The 19939-nt window shown below is 37.8% G+C and overlaps 1 protein-coding gene across 1 annotated transcript in view; it reads left to right on the forward strand.

The window, feature by feature from the left end:
* The window catches only part of IFT22 (intraflagellar transport 22), a 59185-nt gene extending 39922 nt beyond the window's left edge, over nt 1-19263 (forward strand). Inside the window, exons 4-5 of the mRNA XM_053704599.1 lie at nt 1507-1709; nt 18672-19263. Coding sequence (XP_053560574.1) covers nt 1507-1709; nt 18672-18820 — 352 coding nt within the window. The 3' untranslated portion in view covers nt 18821-19263. The remainder of the gene's footprint in view (nt 1-1506; nt 1710-18671) is intronic.
* Nucleotides 19264-19939: the final 676 nt, after the last annotated feature.

Here is a 19939-nt window from a genome sequence, read left to right on the forward strand (position 1 = left end):
TGCAAGCGCTACCCAGGTTGTTCTGAACCAAAAATGGGCCTGCTTCTAAGCTTACATTCAAATAAAGATAACAAAAGAAAGCAGAAAAATTGATAATATGCATACAAAGAGAGAAGTGCTCTACCAGGAACGAACAGCTCATCAGCTAGTTCTATGGCGATTTACCACCGAGGAGCAGCCTCTTTTAGACCAGTGTGCTTTTCACAGAGGAAAACTTTCCTGAAGTATATCAGTCTGATCCCGCCAAGTAAGGTCAGTCCAGCCCCTGAAATACCAGGCAATTCTCCTCTGAACAAGGAACATAACAACCCCAGACGATCGTTTCAGCCTCCCATGGGCCCATAGGGCGCCAAAACGATTGTCTGGGGTTGGCCTGTTCCTTGTTCAGAAGAGAATTGCCTGGTATTTCGGGGCTGGGCTGACCTTACTTGGCAGGATCAGACTGATATACTACAGGAAAGTTTTCCAATGTGAAAAGCACACTGGTCTAAAAGAGGCTGCTCCTGGGTGGTAAATCGCCATAGAACTAGCTGATGAGCTGTTCGTTCCTGGTAGAGAACTTCTCTCTTTGTATGCATATTATCAATTTTTCTGCTTTCTTTTGTTATCTTTATTTGAATGTAAGCTTAGAAGCAGGCCCATTTTTGGTTCAGAACAACCTGGGTAGCGCTTGCAGATTGGTGGCTGGTTCGTTCCTGGTAGAGCGCTTCTCTCTTCGTATGCAAAAAAATAATAATTGATAATCGTAGTAAATTAGAAAGTTGCTTAAAATTGCATGATCTATCTGAATCATGAAAGTTTTAGTTTTGACCAGACTATTCCTTTAAAGGAACATTAAACTGCTGGGCACAACAGTATTTTTTGCTACCGACTGTACTATTTATTTTCCTCCAGTTATTGCAGCTGTCTTCAAAGCTTTTCTTCTATTTTAACTCCATAAAGTTGTCAGATGGTGAAGCTCCGCCTCTTCATAATGGGAGCTGCCATCTTGGAGCACAGGTATTCTTACCGCTTGTAACACAAGCTGTGCACACTTACAGATCAGTGATGTTGCAGACTTTTTGACAAACGTATAATGTGCTTTAGGGTACATGATACAGAGCTGTACATTTTTGCAGCATCTACATTGCTCTGTTATTTTAATATATTTTGTGTAACTTTAAAACTGCATACAAAATGTAAAAATCACTTGTTGTTTCATGTACACTGGTCCAAAGTAAATGATACATCTGTCAAACAGCTGGCAACACCACTGATCTGTGAGAGTGCACTACTTCTGTCATAAGCTTTGAGAATACCCAAGAATTTCAGTTTTCACAGTACATAATATTACAAATACATATGTTGTTTTACATAATAATTCTTAAGGATGTGTTTTGCACTATATTTGACGCATGATATTTACTATTTCCTTATGTTGACTTTAAGCATTTTTCTGTCACAAGTGTCTTAGTTAAAGACATTTTTTATTTGTCTAACCACTGTCTAACATACTCTCTTTTTAAGATTTGAAAGCTGTTGGCCAGCGATTATGAAAGACTCACATGGGGTAATAATAGTATTTAATATGGACATTCCAAGTCATCTCAAAGAGATTGAAATGTGGTATTCCAACTTCATCCAGCAGCAACGATTGCAGGAGAATCAGTGTCTTTTAATAGCACATCACAAGCCTGGATCAGGAGATGAAAGGCAGCATCCAGATTTATGTAAGTTAGAAACATATCTCGTGTTTTGTAATAATTGTAATAACCTCATACTCACTCACTGTAATGTTTAATTTATTACCATATTGTACATTTGCTGATTTACGGCTATACAAAGTTTATTTGATTTTCTAAATTGTTTTGCCTTCTTCATTACCTATCAATGCTATATATTATGGAGACAGTTTGCAATAGGACAAAGAAGAATACAATAAAATGTAGATCATCTTATTAAAGGGATACTAAGCCCAATTTTTTATTTAATGATTCAGATAAAGCATGCAATTTTAAGCAACTTTCTAAAATAATAAAATAATTAAAAAAAAATGAAAATAAAAATGTGCTTAAAGTGATGAATAAAGGTTAACACTGCGATACCGACCATAAAACAAATATCCAATGTCAACAGTCCTTAGATGTAATATAATACAGTCTTTATTGCAGAAAGATCATCAAAGGTGATCCTCAAAGGAAGAGAAAGGTAACATAGCATAAATCTGTATATAATGTAATACAGTATCACACCAGAGCTGATCTTACTCACGTGATCGAGAGCTACAACTAGCTCGAGGGTAAGCTCTCAACAAATAAATCTCCCGGATAGCAGCATACAATTTATTAAAATTAATTAAAACAGACAGACATCACTTAGGGTATAACACTTGGGCGTACACTCACATAATGTATGTTTGTAATGTAATGTAAGTAATTTGGTATTGAACGTATAATAACACTGTGGGTAAAGTGCCGTGCTGTTTTTCAAAGTAAACCCCTCCTGGTGATTAGTCCATGCAAATACTCCGATGTACGTTTCGCTGACAAAGCCCAGCTTATTCAAGAAGACCTTTTTTTTATTTGAAAAAGCAGGATGGTAAAGCTTAGAACCCTGCCCATTATACAGTATCTCACAAAAGTGAGTATACCCCTCACATTTTTGTAAATATTTTATTATATCTTTTCATGTGACAACACTGAAGAAATGACACTTTGCTACAATGTAAAGTAGTGAATGTACAGCTTGTATAACAGTGTAAATTTGCTGTCCCCTCAAAATAACTCAACACACAGCCATTAATGTCTACACCGTTGGTAACAAAAGTGAGTACACCCCTAAGTGGAAATGACAAATTGGGCCCAATTAGCCATTTTCCCTCCCCGGTGTCATGTGAATCGTTAGTGTTACAAGGTCTCAGGTGTGAATGGGGAGCAGGTGCGTTAAATTTGGTGTTATCGCTCTCACACTCTCTCATACTGGTCACTGGACAATGGGCACTGCATGGCAAAGAACTCTCTGAGGATCTGAAAAAAAGAATTGTTGCTCTACATAAAGATGGCATAGGCTATTAGAAGATTGCCAAGACCCTGAAACTGAGCTGCAGCATGGTTGGCAAGACCATACAGCAGTTTCACAGGACAGGTTCCACTCAGAACAGGCCTCGCCATGGTCGACCAAAGTAGTTAAGTGCACATGCTCAGCGTCATATCCGGAGGTTGTCTTTGGGAAATATACGTATGAGTACTGCCAGCATTGCTGCAGAGGTTGAAGGGGTGGGGGGTCAGCCTGTCAGTGCTCAGACTGCATCAAATTGGTCTGCATGGCTGTCGTCCCAGAAGGAAGCCTCTTCTAAAGATGAGGCACAAGAAAGCCCGCAAACAGTTTGCTGAAGACCAGCAGACTAAGGACATGGATTACTGGAACCATGTCCTGTGGTCTGATGAGACAAATAAATTTATTTGGTTTAGATGGTGTCAAGCGTGTTTGGCGGCAACCAGGTGAGGAGTACAAAGACAAGTGTGTCTTGCTTGGTGGTGGGAGTGTCATGGTCTGGGCCTGCATAAGTGCTGCCGGCACTGGGGAACTACAGTTCATTGAGGGAACCATGAATTCCAACATGTACAGTGACATACTGAAGCAGAGCATGATCCCCTCCCTTTGGAAACTGGGCCACAGGGCAGTATTCCAACATTATAATGACCCCAAACACACCTCCAAGACGACCATTGCCTTGCTAAAGAAGCTGAGGGTAAAGGTGATGGACTGGCCAAGCATGTCTCCAGACCTAAACCCTATTGAGCATCTGTGGGGCATACTCAAACGGAAGCTGGGGGAGCGCAACATCCACCAGCTCTGTGATGTTGTCATGGAGGAGTGGAAGAGGACTCCAGTGGCAACCTGTGAAGCTCTGGTGAACTTCATGCCAAAGAGGGTTAGTGCAGTGCTGGAAAATAATGGTGGCCACACAAAATATTGACACTTTGTGCCCAATTTGGCCCAATTTGGACATTTCCACTTAGGGGTGTACTCACTTTTGTTGCCAACGGTTTAGATATTAATGGCTGGGTGTTGAGTTATTTTGAGGGGACAGCTTCACTCATGAAATAGCGCCACTAGCCTTTCTACTACTGCTATCATCTATAAAATGTTCGCTTAAGAGAATACACTTTTTTTTACTTTAGCTTATGTATTTTTCTATTTTATACTTAGGTAATGTTAAGGGAACATCGCCATTCTCTGAAAATAGTCCAGAAATTGACGTAAGCCTGGTTATGGTGGTGCATTGACTGAAACTTTCTAGAGCTTTTGTTAAAGTGAAGGTAAACTTTGATGAATGAAAGTCAATTTTTTAAAAATACTATTAAAAACAGGGGCACTTTCATTCATCAAAGTTTACAAATCAGCCGTTTTCATTAAAAACTTACCTTTGTTTTTTTTCACAGCCAGAGCAGCTTCCCCCTCCTGGAAATCCTCTCTTCACACGTCAGCAATGACTAATCCGGCTTCCTCCAATCACAGCATGGCCTCAGGCAATAACCACCCTGGGGGGAAAGCCGTGATTGGAGGAAGCCGGATTAGTCATTGCTGACGTGTGAAGAGAGGATTTCCAGGAGGGGAAAGCTGCTGTAGCTGTGAAAAGAAACAAAGGTAAGTTTTTAATCAAAATGGCTGATTTGTAAACTTTGATGAATGAAAGTGCCCCTGTTTTTAATAGTATTTTTAAAAAACTGACTTTCATTCATCAAAGTTTACCTCCACTTTAAGCTTGTTAATAAAATCCAGGAATATATATATATATTCTAGATTAGATATTTAATTCCTTTTTTCCTGTATTTAATTTTACTATAATGGTATAAAAATGACACATTATCTCACCGGTGTGGAGACGTGACACTTGAGGGGATTGACCCCATAGTGATGCCAGTGGGTCCACTGAGAAAACTATGTAATATATTATCAGAATAACCATGAGGAAAGTAAAATCTTTAAATATTTAACACAATCTTCAAAGGAAAACCTCAAATAATCTGGACAAAGTACTCTAAAATAAGAATTATATATATGAAAGCCAGGAAAATAGAATAGATCATTTTAACTGTAATATCAACTCTCTAAAATAATTTGACACTGTAAACCTCCGTAATTTTGAACCATTTTTCAAACCATTAGGTTCAGAGGTTAATGTGATGAGAATACATCTTAAGCATTATGAAATAATATTTTAATTCAAATCTGTCTATTGACAACAGTGAAGCACAAAAATGTGTAATAAGGGAACTGTTTGTAAAAATGAAAGTCACTTTAGAAAAATACCCTAAGTCTTTAAAGGGACATGAAGCCCAACATTTTTCTTTCATGATTCAGATAGAGAATACAACTTTAAACAACTTTCCAATATACTTCTATTATTTAATTTGCTTCATTCTCTTCCAATCTACTTTCTCTACAATCTATTATCTAATTTGCTCCATTCTTTAGATATCCTTTGTTGAAGAAATAGCAATGCACATGGGTGACCCAATCACACGAAGCATCTATGTGCAGCCACCAATCAGCAGCTACTGAGCCTATTTAGATATGTTTTTAAATTAAGGATAACAAGAGAAGGAAGCAAATTAGATAGATTTTTTTTTTTTATATATTTTTTTTAAATTCCAGTCCCAGCACATAAACAATCACACAAGGCATCTATGTGCAACCACCAATCAGCAGCTACTGAGCCTATTTAGATAGGTTTTTCTATAAAGTATAACAAGAGAAGGAAGTAAATTAAATAATTTCTTGGGGCAATTCCGGATCTATTACTGCTGCAGCAAAGATAAAGAAGGACTGTGTACCTCATAAAATTGCACCTACTTGTGAAACTTTTAATAGTGTTTTAGCAAAAGTAAAAATTAAAAAACATATCCTCCGTATATCTACATATATTGTTTTCAATTCCTGCAGCCCCAAAACAGTAGTCAGCAGGTTAAACATATTGAGGTAATATCACTGTCTAATTTCAGGCTGTGGGAACCTCTATATAAACAAGTGTGCGTTTTGGTGTCCTGCTACACATATGCTGAAAGGTTAATAATTTAACCCTTGGTTGCTTATGTTGGTACTTGCTGTAAATATATTCTTCCCAAGCCTATTATGTTCTTGAGAATAAGGGAGGTGATGAAGAGCTTGATGATTTAACCTGCGTTAAAGGCTATAATAGTAAGTAAAGAAAATTCTCTAATATATTGGAGCAATTTTATTTTTGCATGTTTGCTTGCATATAGCCATCTGTTTAACCTCTGCAAAGGTATAAAATACATTGTTAAAGTCATCTCTAGTGCAGCAATACACTACTGGGAGCTAGCTGAGCTTGTCTGGTGAGCCAATGACAAAAGACAAAAGTGTGTAACTAGTTACCAACCACCAGTAGTGTATTGCTGTTAAGCATATGTACATACTATTTTCAAGAAAGAACCAGACAAAAGTCATTCATGTGAATTTAAAAATTACATGTTCTATCTGAATCATTAAAGGTTAAATTAGACTCTCCTATCACTTTAAGCAATTAGTATGGTGAAATTATACTAGTATTTAATGAGCTGGTTTTGGCGGTCTGAGTGGGCAGAGCTCTTCTGCAAAGTGTCCATGGAAATTTGTTTTAATATTTTGGCAACTATGACCTTTTCAATTGGTTTAGATAGATGAATTTAATTTTATTGCTATACATTTCAACATTTGAGGAAGGGGATCCTTAAACTTGATGAAATAAAAGTGATGCTTGCTTGTCAAGAGAAGATGAAAAAAGTTCACCAGCATTTGGAGGCAAAATAAACCTAATACTCCATCCACTAGATTTAAAATATTAAGACATTATAATATATTCATTAGTTTCAACAATAAAGGTTTTGATGTTTTGTGTTTTGTTTTATTAAATATCAAAGTAATAAGAAGAAAAAAACTGAATGATTTGGATCTTTCTATACCCAGCATCCCTTTCCACCTGCAATTCGTTTTTTTTCTTTATGGTCTTGGGCAAAATAGCTCTCGTTTATCCTGGGTTTTAGATTCTATTTAATTTCTTAAATACTGTATGTTTACTATATCTGCATACTGTGAGCATATACTGTATGTTTACTATATCTGCATACTGTGAGCATATACTGTATGTTTACTATATCTGCATACTGTGAGCATATACTGTATGTTTACTATATCTGCATACTGAGAGCATATACTGTATGTTTACTATATCTGCATACTGTGAGCATATATTGTATGTTTACTATATCTGCATACTGTGAGCATATACTGTATGTTTACTATATATGCATACTGTGAGCATATACTGTATGTTTACTATATCTGCATACTGTGAGCATATACTGTATGTTTACTATATCTGCATACTGTGAGCATATACTGTTTGTTTACTATATCTGCATACTGTGAGCATATACTGTATGTTTACTATAAATGCATACTGTGAGCATATACTGTATGTTTACTATAACTGCATACTGTGAGCATATACTGTATGTTTACTATATCTGCATACTGTGAACATATACTGTATGTTTACTATATCTGCATACTGTGAACATATACTGTATGTTTACTATATTTGCATACTGTGAGCATATACTGTATGTTTGCTATAACTGCATACTGTGAGCATATACTGTATGTTTACTATATCCACATACTGTGAGCATATACTGTATGTTTACTATATTTGCATACTGTGAGCATATACTGTATGTTTACTATATCTATACTGTGAGCATATACTGTATGTTTACTATATTTGCATACTGTGAGCATATACTGTATGTTTACTATATCTACATACTGTGAACATATACTGTATGTTTACTATATCTATATACTGTGAGCATATACTGTATGTTTACTATATTTGCATACTGTGAGCATATACTGTATGTTTACTATATCTATATACTGTGAGCATATACTGTATGTTTACTATATTTGCATACGTTGAGCATATACTGTATGTTTACTATATCTATATACTGTGAGCATATACTGTATGTTTACTATATTTGCATACTGTGAGCATATACTGTATGTTTACTATATCTACATACTGAGAGCATATACTGTATGTTTACTATATCTGCATACTGTGAGCATATACTGTATGTTTACTATATTTGCATACTGTGAGCATATACTGTATGTTTACTATATCTACATACTGAGAGCATATACTGTATGTTTACTATATCTGCATACTGTGAGCATATACTGTATGTTTACTATATTTGCATACTGTGAGCATATACTGTATGTTTACTATATCTACATACTGAGAGCATATACTGTATATTTACTATATCTGCATACTGTGAGCATATACTGTATGTTTACTATATTTGCATACTGTGAGCATATACTGTATGTTTACTATATCTACATACTGAGAGCATATACTGTATGTTTACTATATCTGCATACTGTGAGCATATACTGTATGTTTACTATATCTACATACTATGAACATATACTGTATGTTTACTATATCTGCATACTGTGAGCATATACTGTATGTTTACTATATTTGCATACTGTGAGCATATACTGTATGTTTACTATATTTGCATACTGTGAGCATATACTGTATGTTTACTATATTTGCATACTGTGAGCATATACTGTATGTTTACTATATCTACATACTTCAAGGCTATTAATGAGCTGTGTTCACTTCCCCAAAACTACTTTCTATCATCCATATGAGGGGGAAAAAATTTATATTTGCATATACCTGTACTGGTAAGTAAAAGACCAGCTGTGATACAATATGTATTGAACAGTATTCATTTGCTCTATTAAAGTTCAGTAAAGGCCTATCTATATTGTAAGTTTACAGCTTTTTATTCAGTTGATTGAATGTCATTGCATATTTTTATAATTCCAGGATACAATTTGCTTCCATTTGCAATGTAAAAATATTATTAGTTTGTATGTGTTTAACATAAACTGTAAATATGTGACTTCTGCCTTTTTTAAATGCCATAATCATTTACATCCCTACTTATCTCCTTTCCTTAGGCTTCAAAATGGTATTGTACATCTACAGTCTAGTGTTTCCTTTTCAAAATACTGTGCTTATTAAATATTGTAGATCCAAAAACACCACATCATGGTTTAAATAAATCTAGATGTCGCCAAACTTTGCTACTTATAATGGATTCTATGGATGCTTAAAAATGCTGAGTAAGAAAATATGTAGTTTTAGCTTCTCATATGAAAATGAAAGTAATTTAATTTAATATTTTACCACTAGGTGGTAGCATAGTATAACTAGAACTACAAGAAGTACATTAGTCATGTACCTACAAATAACATTTTCATAGACAAACCAAAAATAACTACTTTAAATTCAAAGCTGCCAAACTATTGTACATTTTTAATTACACAATAGTTAATATAATTTCTGAATGAACTTTAAAAATCTAGTCAGAGAAAACACTATCACACACATTTAGAATAAATTTAATGTAACTGTCCCACTACAGTTTACAAATGACATGCTGTAATTTGTTAGAACATGTCATTATAAAACTTGCAACCCCGCACCTCTATGTGTTTAACCCCCCCCCCCCCCTTACAGAGGGCGTTCACACATAGTTAAAGTACCACACATGATCCAAAGAGCACTGCTGGTCTTTATTAGAAACAAACAAATTAAATCATGTAATTTTTCGACTATATTGGCCCTTTAAGGGTAAGGTACCTTTCCTTCCTAGCCTCATAAATATCCTTTTTAAAGTGCTCTCAACTGTTTAGTAGGAAACTCCCAATCTCATACAACACCTTTAAGAATATCACCTGTCCATCTTTCTATATATATTATTGTTTACTCTCTGAGATCATACAGTGAAAGCAGTTTTCTAAAACTGAGTCCAAGTTAAGTGTATGTGCATCACTAAACGTCTGTGTATTTACTAAAGCGAACAACAAATTAGTTAATGATGAACATCACTGAGTAATGCTGTTGATTTGTGAATATGTGTTTTTCTTTTGCTGCTGAGGTGGGCATATTGTACAGCTTTATGTGTTTTCTAACTACTGCTATTTGTTTGCTTCACTTGCTGCTGAGGTGGGCATACTGTACAGCTTTATGTGTTTTCTAACTACTGCTATTTGTTTGCTTCACTTGCTGCTGAGGTGGGCATACTGTACAGCTTTATGTGTTTTCTGACTACTGCTATTTGTTTGCTTCACTTGCTGCTGAGGTGGGCATACTGTACAGCTTTATGTGTTTTCTAACTACTGCTATTTGTTTGCTTCACTTGCTGCTGAGGTGGGCATACTGTACAGCTTTATGTGTTTTCTGACTACTGCTATTTGTTTGCTTCACTTGCTGCTGAGGTGGGCATACTGTACAGCTTTATGTGTTTTCTGACTACTGCTATTTGTTTGCTTCACTTGCTGCTGAGGTGGGCATACTGTACAGCTTTATGTGTTTTCTAACTTCTGCTATTTGTTTACTTCACTTGCTGCTGAGGTGAGCATACTGTACAGCTTTATGTGTTTTCTGACTACTGCTATTTGTTTGCTTCACTTGCTGCTGAGGTGGGCATACTGTACAGCTTTATGTGTTTTCTGACTACTGCTATTTGTTTGCTTCACTTGCTGCTGAGGTGGGCATACTGTACAGCTTTATGTGTTTTCTAACTACTGCTATTTCTTTGCTTCACTTGCTGCTGAGGTGGGCATACTGTACAGCTTTATGTGTTTTCTGACTACTGCTATTTGTTTGCTTCACTTGCTGCTGAGGTGGGCATACTGTACAGCTTTATGTGTTTTCTGACTACTGCTATTTGTTTGCTTCACTTGCTGCTGAGGTGGGCATACTGTACAGCTTTATGTGTTTTCTAACTACTGCTATTTGTTTGCTTCACTTGCTGCTGAGGTGGGCATACTGTACAGCTTTATGTGTTTTCTGACTACTGCTATTTGTTTGCTTCACTTGCTGCTGAGGTGGGCATACTGTACAGCTTTATGTGTTTTCTAACTACTGCTATTTGTTTGCTTCACTTGCTGCTGAGGTGGGCATACTGTACAGCTTTATGTGTTTTCTGACTACTGCTATTTGTTTGCTTCACTTGCTGCTGAGGTGGGCATACTGTACAGCTTTATGTGCTTTCTAACTACTGCTATTTGTTTGCTTCACTTGCTGCTGAGGTGGGCATACTGTACAGCTTTATGTGTTTTCTGACTACTGCTATTTGTTTGCTTCACTTGCTGCTGAGGTGGGCATACTGTACAGCTTTATGTGTTTTCTGACTACTGCTATTTGTTTGCTTCACTTGCTGCTGAGGTGGGCATACTGTACAGCTTTATGTGTTTTCTAACTACTTCTATTTGTCTGCTTCACTTGCTGCTGAGGTGGGCATACTGTACAGCTTTATGTGTTTTCTAATTACTGCTATTTGTTTGCTTCACTTGCTGCTGAGGTGGGCATACTGTACAGCTTTATGTGTTTTCTAACTACTGCTATTTGTCTGCTTCACTTGCTGCTGAGGTGGGCATACTGTACAGCTTTATGTATTTTCTAACTACTGCTATTTGTCTGCTTCACTTGCTGCTGAGGTGGGCATACTGTACAGCTTTATGTGTTTTCTAACTACTGCTATTTCTTTGCTTCACTTGCTGCTGAGGTGGGCATACTGTACAGCTTTATGTGTTTTCTAACTACTGCTATTTCTTTGCTTCACTTGCTGCTGAGGTGGGCATACTGTACAGCTTTATGTGTTTTCTAACTACTGCTATTTCTTTGCTTCACTTGCTGCTGAGGTGGGCATACTGTACAGCTTTATGTGTTTTCTAACTACTGCTATTTCTTTGCTTCACTTGCTGCTGAGGTGGGCATACTGTACAGCTTTATGTGTTTTCTAACTACTGCTATTTCTTTGCTTCACTTGCTGCTGAGGTGGGCATACTGTACAGCTTTATGTGTTTTCTAACTACTGCTATTTGTTTGCTTCACTTGCTGCTGAGGTGGGCATACTGTACAGCTTTATGTGTTTTCTAACTACTGCTATTTGTTTGCTTCACTTGCTGCTGAGGTGGGCATACTGTACAGCTTTATGTGTTTTCTAACTACTGCTATTTGTTTGCTTCACTTGCTGCTGAGGTGGGCATACTGTACAGCTTTATGTGTTTTCGAACTACTGCTATTTTTTTGCTTCACTTGCTGCTGAGGTGGGCATACTGAACAGCTTTATGTGTTTTCGAACTACTGCTATTTGTTTGCTTCACTTGCTGCTGTGGTGGGCATACTGTACAGCTTTATGTGCTTTCTAACTACTGCTATTTGTTTGCTTCACTTGCTGCTGAGGTGGGCATACTGTACAGCTTTATGTGTTTTCTAACTACTGCTATTTTTTTGCCTCACTTGCTGCTGAGGTGGGCATACTGTACAGCTTTATGTGTTTTCTAACTACTGCTATTTCTTTGCTTCACTTGCTGCTGAGGTGGGCATACTGTACAGCTTTATGTGTTTTCTAACTACTGCTATTCCTTTGCTTCACTTGCTGCTGAGGTGGGCATACTGTACAGTTTTATGTGTTTTCTAACTACTGCTATTTCTGCTTCACTTGCTGCTGAGGTGGGCATACTGTACAGCTTTATGTGCTTTCTAACTACTTCTATTTGTTTGCTTCACTTGTTGCTGATGTGGGCATACTGTACAGCTTTATGTGTTTTCTAACTACTGCTATTTGTTTGCTTCACTTGCTGCTGAGGTGGGCATACTGTACAGCTTTATGTGCTTTCTAACTACTGCTATTTGTTTGCTTCACTTGCTGCTGAGGTGGGCATATTGTACAGCTTTATGTTTTTTCTAACTACTGCTATTTGTTTGCTTCACTTGCTGCTGAGGTGGGCATACTGTACAGCTTTATGTGTTTTCTAACTACTGCTATTTGTTTGCTTCACTTGCTGCTGAGGTGGGCATACTGTACAGCTTTATGTGTTTTCTAACTACTGCTATTTGTTTGCTTCACTTGCTGCTGAGGTGGGCATACTGTACAGCTTTATGTGTTTTCTAACTACTGCTATTTGTTTGCTTCACTTGCTGCTGAGGTGGGCATACTGTACAGCTTTATGTGTTTTCTAACTACTGCTATTTGTCTGCTTCACTTGCTGCTGAGGTGGGCATACTGTACAGCTTTATGTGTTTTCTGACTACTGCTATTTGTATACTTCACTTGCTGCTGAGGTGGGCATACTGTACAGCTTTATGTGTTTTCTGACTACTGCTATTTGTTTGCTTCACTTGCTGCTGAGGTGGGCATACTGTACAGCTTTATGTGTTTTCTGACTACTGCTATTTGTTTGCTTCACTTGCTGCTGAGGTGGGCATACTGTACAGCTTTATGTGTTTTCTAACTACTGCTATTTGTTTGCTTCACTTGCTGCTGAGGTGGGCATACTGTACAGCTTTATGTGTTTTCTAACTACTGCTATTTGTTTGCTTCACTTGCTGCTGAGGTGGGCATACTGTACAGCTTTATGTGTTTTCTAACTACTGCTATTTGTCTGCTTCACTTGCTGCTGAGGTGGGCATACTGTACAGCTTTATGTGTTTTCTAACTACTGCTATTTGTTTGCTTCACTTGCTGCTGAGGTGGGCATACTGTACAGCTTTATGTGTTTTCTAACTACTGCTATTTGTCTGCTTCACTTGCTGCTGAGGTGGGCATACTGTACAGCTTTATGTGTTTTCTAACTACTGCTATTTGTTTGCTTCACTTGCTGCTGAGGTGGGCATACTGTACAGCTTTATGTGTTTTCTAACTACTGCTATTTCTTTGCTTCACTTGCTGCTGAGGTGGGCATACTGTACAGCTTTATTTGCTTTCTAACTACTGCTATTTGTTTGCTTCACTTGCTGCTGAGGTGGGCATACTGTACAGCTTTATGTGTTTTCGAACTACTGCTATTTTTTTGCTTCACTTGCTGCTGAGGTGGGCATACTGAACAGCTTTATGTGTTTTCGAACTACTGCTATTTGTTTGCTTCACTTGCTGCTGTGGTGGGCATACTGTACAGCTTTATGTGCTTTCTAACTACTGCTATTTGTTTGCTTCACTTGCTGCTGAGGTGGGCATACTGTACAGCTTTATGTGTTTTCTAACTACTGCTATTTTTTTGCCTCACTTGCTGCTGAGGTGGGCATACTGTACAGCTTTATGTGTTTTCTAACTACTGCTATTTCTTTGCTTCACTTGCTGCTGAGGTGGGCATACTGTACAGCTTTATGTGTTTTCTAACTACTGCTATTCCTTTGCTTCACTTGCTGCTGAGGTGGGCATACTGTACAGCTTTATGTGTTTTCTAACTACTGCTATTTCTGCTTCACTTGCTGCTGAGGTGGGCATACTGTACAGCTTTATGTGCTTTCTAACTACTTCTATTTGTTTGCTTCACTTGTTGCTGATGTGGGCATACTGTACAGCTTTATGTGTTTTCTAACTACTGCTATTTGTTTGCTTCACTTGCTGCTGAGGTGGGCATACTGTACAGCTTTATGTGCTTTCTAACTACTGCTATTTGTTTGCTTCACTTGCTGCTGAGGTGGGCATATTGTACAGCTTTATGTTTTTTCTAACTACTGCTATTTGTTTGCTTCACTTGCTGCTGAGGTGGGCATACTGTACAGCTTTATGTGTTTTCTAACTACTGCTATTTGTTTGCTTCACTTGCTGCTGAGGTGGGCATACTGTACAGCTTTATGTGTTTTCTAACTACTGCTATTTGTTTGCTTCACTTGCTGCTGAGGTGGGCATACTGTACAGCTTTATGTGTTTTCTAACTACTGCTATTTGTTTGCTTCACTTGCTGCTGAGGTGGGCATACTGTACAGCTTTATGTGTTTTCTAACTACTGCTATTTGTCTGCTTCACTTGCTGCTGAGGTTGGCATACTGTACAGCTTTATGTGTTTTCTGACTACTGCTATTTGTATACTTCACTTGCTGCTGAGGTGGGCATACTGTACAGCTTTATGTGTTTTCTGACTACTGCTATTTGTTTGCTTCACTTGCTGCTGAGGTGGGCATACTGTACAGCTTTATGTGTTTTCTGACTACTGCTATTTGTTTGCTTCACTTGCTGCTGAGGTGGGCATACTGTACAGCTTTATGTGTTTTCTAACTACTGCTATTTGTTTGCTTCACTTGCTGCTGAGGTGGGCATACTGTACAGCTTTATGTGTTTTCTAACTACTGCTATTTGTTTGCTTCACTTGCTGCTGAGGTGGGCATACTGTACAGCTTTATGTGTTTTCTAACTACTGCTATTTGTCTGCTTCACTTGCTGCTGAGGTGGGCATACTGTACAGCTTTATGTGTTTTCTAACTACTGCTATTTGTCTGCTTCACTTGCTGCTGAGGTGGGCATACTGTACAGCTTTATGTGTTTTCTAACTACTGCTATTTGTTTGCTTCACTTGCTGCTGAGGTGGGCATACTGTACAGCTTTATGTGTTTTCTAACTACTGCTATTTGTCTGCTTCACTTGCTGCTGAGGTTGGCATACTGTACAGCTTTATGTGTTTTCTAACTACTGCTATTTCTTTGCTTCACTTGCTGCTGAGGTGGGCATACTGTACAGCTTTATTTGCTTTCTAACTACTGCTATTTGTTTGCTTCACTTGCTGCTGAGGTGGGCATACTGTACAGCTTTATGTGTTTTCTGACTACTGCTATTTGTTTGCTTCACTTGCTGCTGAGGTGGGCATACTGTACAGCTTTATGTGTTTTCTAACTTCTGCTATTTGTTTGCTTCACTTGCTGCTGAGGTGGGCATACTGTACAGCTTTATGTGTTTTCTGACTACTGCTATTTGTTTGCTTCACTTGCTGCTGAGGTGGGCATACTGTACAGCTTTATGTGCTTTCTAACTACTGCTATTTGTTTGCTTCACTTGCTGCTGAGGTGGGCATACTGTACAGCTTTATGTGCTTTCTAACTACTGCTATTTGTTTGCTTCACTTGCTGCTGAGGTGGGCATACTGTACAGCTTTATGTGCTTTCTAACTACTGCTATTTGTTTGCTTCACTTGCTGCTGAGGTGGGCATACTGTACAGCTTTATGTGTTTTCTAACTACTGCTATTTGTTTGCTTCACTTGCTGCTGAGGTGGGCATACTGTACAGCTTTGTGTTTTCTGACTACTGCTATTTGTTTGCTTCACTTGCTGCTGAGGTGGGCATACTGTACAGCTTTATGTGTTTTCTAACTACTGCTATTTCTTTGCTTCACTTGCTGCTGAGGTGGGCATACTGTACAGCTTTATGTGTTTTCTAACTACTGCTATTTGTTTGCTTCACTTGCTGCTGAGGTGGGCATACTGTACAGCTTTATGTGTTTTCTAACTACTGCTATTTGTTTGCTTCACTTGCTGCTGAGGTGGGCATACTGTACAGCTTTATGTGTTTTCTAACTACTGCTATTTGTTTGCTTCACTTGCTGCTGAGGTGGGCATACTGTACAGCTTTATGTGTTTTCTAACTACTGCTATTTGTTTGCTTCACTTGCTGCTGAGGTGGGCATACTGTACAGCTTTATGTGTTTTCTAACTACTGCTATTTGTCTGCTTCACTTGCTGCTGAGGTTGGCATACTGTACAGCTTTATGTGTTTTCTGACTACTGCTATTTGTATACTTCACTTGCTGCTGAGGTGGGCATACTGTACAGCTTTATGTGTTTTCTGACTACTGCTATTTGTTTGCTTCACTTGCTGCTGAGGTGGGCATACTGTACAGCTTTATGTGTTTTCTGACTACTGCTATTTGTTTGCTTCACTTGCTGCTGAGGTGGGCATACTGTACAGCTTTATGTGTTTTCTAACTACTGCTATTTGTTTGCTTCACTTGCTGCTGAGGTGGGCATACTGTACAGCTTTATGTGTTTTCTAACTACTGCTATTTGTTTGCTTCACTTGCTGCTGAGGTGGGCATACTGTACAGCTTTATGTGTTTTCTAACTACTGCTATTTGTCTGCTTCACTTGCTGCTGAGGTGGGCATACTGTACAGCTTTATGTGTTTTCTAACTACTGCTATTTGTTTGCTTCACTTGCTGCTGAGGTGGGCATACTGTACAGCTTTATGTGTTTTCTAACTACTGCTATTTGTCTGCTTCACTTGCTGCTGAGGTGGGCATACTGTACAGCTTTATGTGTTTTCTAACTACTGCTATTTCTTTGCTTCACTTGCTGCTGAGGTGGGCATACTGTACAGCTTTATTTGCTTTCTAACTACTGCTATTTGTTTGCTTCACTTGCTGCTGAGGTGGGCATACTGTACAGCTTTATGTGTTTTCTGACTACTGCTATTTGTTTGCTTCACTTGCTGCTGAGGTGGGCATACTGTACAGCTTTATGTGTTTTCTAACTTCTGCTATTTGTTTGCTTCACTTGCTGCTGAGGTGGGCATACTGTACAGCTTTATGTGTTTTCTGACTACTGCTATTTGTTTGCTTCACTTGCTGCTGAGGTGGGCATACTGTACAGCTTTATGTGCTTTCTAACTACTGCTATTTGTTTGCTTCACTTGCTGCTGAGGTGGGCATACTGTACAGCTTTATGTGCTTTCTAACTACTGCTATTTGTTTGCTTCACTTGCTGCTGAGGTGGGCATACTGTACAGCTTTATGTGCTTTCTAACTACTGCTATTTGTTTGCTTCACTTGCTGCTGAGGTGGGCATACTGTACAGCTTTATGTGTTTTCTAACTACTGCTATTTGTTTGCTTCACTTGCTGCTGAGGTGGGCATACTGTACAGCTTTGTGTTTTCTGACTACTGCTATTTGTTTGCTTCACTTGCTGCTGAGGTGGGCATACTGTACAGCTTTATGTGTTTTCTAACTACTGCTATTTCTTTGCTTCACTTGCTGCTGAGGTGGGCATACTGTACAGCTTTATGTGTTTTCTAACTACTGCTATTTGTTTGCTTCACTTGCTGCTGAGGTGGGCATACTGTACAGCTTTATGTGTTTTCTAACTACTGCTATTTGTTTGCTTCACTTGCTGCTGAGGTGGGCATACTGTACAGCTTTATGTGTTTTCTAACTACTGCTATTTGTTTGCTTCACTTGCTGCTGAGGTGGGCATACTGTACAGCTTTATGTGTTTTCTAACTACTGCTATTTGTTTGCTTCACTTGCTGCTGAGGTGGGCATACTGTACAGCTTTATGTGCTTTCTAACTACTGCTATTTGTTTGCTTCACTTGCTGCTGAGGTGGGCATACTGTACAGCTTTATGTGTTTTCTAACTACTGCTATTTGTTTGCTTCACTTGCTGCTGAGGTGGGCATACTGTACAGCTTTATGTGTTTTCTAACTACTGCTATTTGTTTGCTTCACTTGCTGCTGAGGTGGGCATACTGTACAGCTTTATGTGTTTTCTAACTTCTGCTATTTGTTTGCTTCACTGTGCAGCTTTGTCTAGTGGTTTCAGACACCCTTCAGCCTCATCATCTCTTTCATAAACTCAAACAACCTTTAACATGGTAGCCTTGCTGTCTTTTCTCCCATTATTTATAAGTGCCCCAATATATGATGCAAAACAAAAATAAAATCTGCTTAACAACTGGACATTTCAGGTGGAGATACATTTGTTAAATGACTGATAAAATATTTTTCTAATCAAAGGGTTTTGTTTTTTAAGCTCCCTCACTAGGTAAATTACCACTTGTACACTCCAATCTAGAAGAAGACCCAGAGGACCTTAGAATGGAATTCATAAAGTACCTCAGAGGATTGATGAACTCTTTGTCGGAGAGTAGAGATCGTGAAGAAATGTCTATTATCACATAAATGTAGTGTTTGCTACTATTTAATATGATCACTTTCTATCTGTAGATAGAAGTATATACAATTAATAGACTAAACTTTTGTGTCTTATGTGCTTGGTATTCTTACTAAAGAACCATCTCTCACCTTTGCAAATAACAAAGCAAGTACATGATATTATTCTTATTTTTTGTACGATACGTCATTTCTATACATTGAAATGCAAGCTGCTAGTTTTAGGTTATAAATACGTTGTTGTAAAGTAAACTGTTCAATTTGTTATTTAAATGTTTTATGGAAATTAAAACATTTGTCATATTATCAAAAATGTTAGTCTTTAAAATAATACACATTTAACAAGTCAATTTGCGAAGGAAAAAACATCATATATTTTAAATATGATATCAGTTTGCCATTGGGACATCAATGTAATTTATATTGTACAATAAATAAAATACTTATTTCAATATTTTTTTTTTATTTTAATAAAGCTTCACTAGTAAATAAGTATTTATATTAAAATGACAAATTGTAAGAATACAAGTGAAAACCAATTTAAAACATCTAGTGCCAATGGATGCAAATTATAAAGGGAGAGCTGAGTCACAATAGCATAAATGCTTTTGGATGACTCGGTAAGATGTAATGAAAAACTACCATCCTGTGAAATACTCTTAGACAAGTTTCAAGGAACTTGATTTTTGTCTCAGAGATATTGTGGGTTCGATTCCAGACTTCTGCAATAAAGCGGATATAGCAATAAAGTGAGTCACACAATTTTTTTTGTTTTGTTTTGTTTCCTGCTGCATATAAAAGTTATATTTACACTATAATGTAGTCTATTAAGTGTGCAATTGCATTATGTCTAAAAAAACAATGTACATACCTTAATTAAAAATACTTAATTGCTAAAAGAAATGCTAAGCATCATCTGAGCTTTCAGTGAGTCAGAGAGGCCTATTTATCAAGCCATCAACTATGCTGCATTCGTCGGCACCAATACGCTCGCCTAACATCGCGGCCGCGGACCTGAATACGCTCTCCATATTTATAAAAAAAAGCTGGCAAAAAGCCGCGCACCAAGTACGGGGCGATGAGCAGCGGACTGTTGTTAATGAACAGTCATCGATCTCGCTGCTATTC

The sequence above is a fragment of the Bombina bombina genome, chromosome 3, assembly GCF_027579735.1.
Source record: "Bombina bombina isolate aBomBom1 chromosome 3, aBomBom1.pri, whole genome shotgun sequence".
Taxonomy (NCBI): domain Eukaryota; kingdom Metazoa; phylum Chordata; class Amphibia; order Anura; family Bombinatoridae; genus Bombina; species Bombina bombina.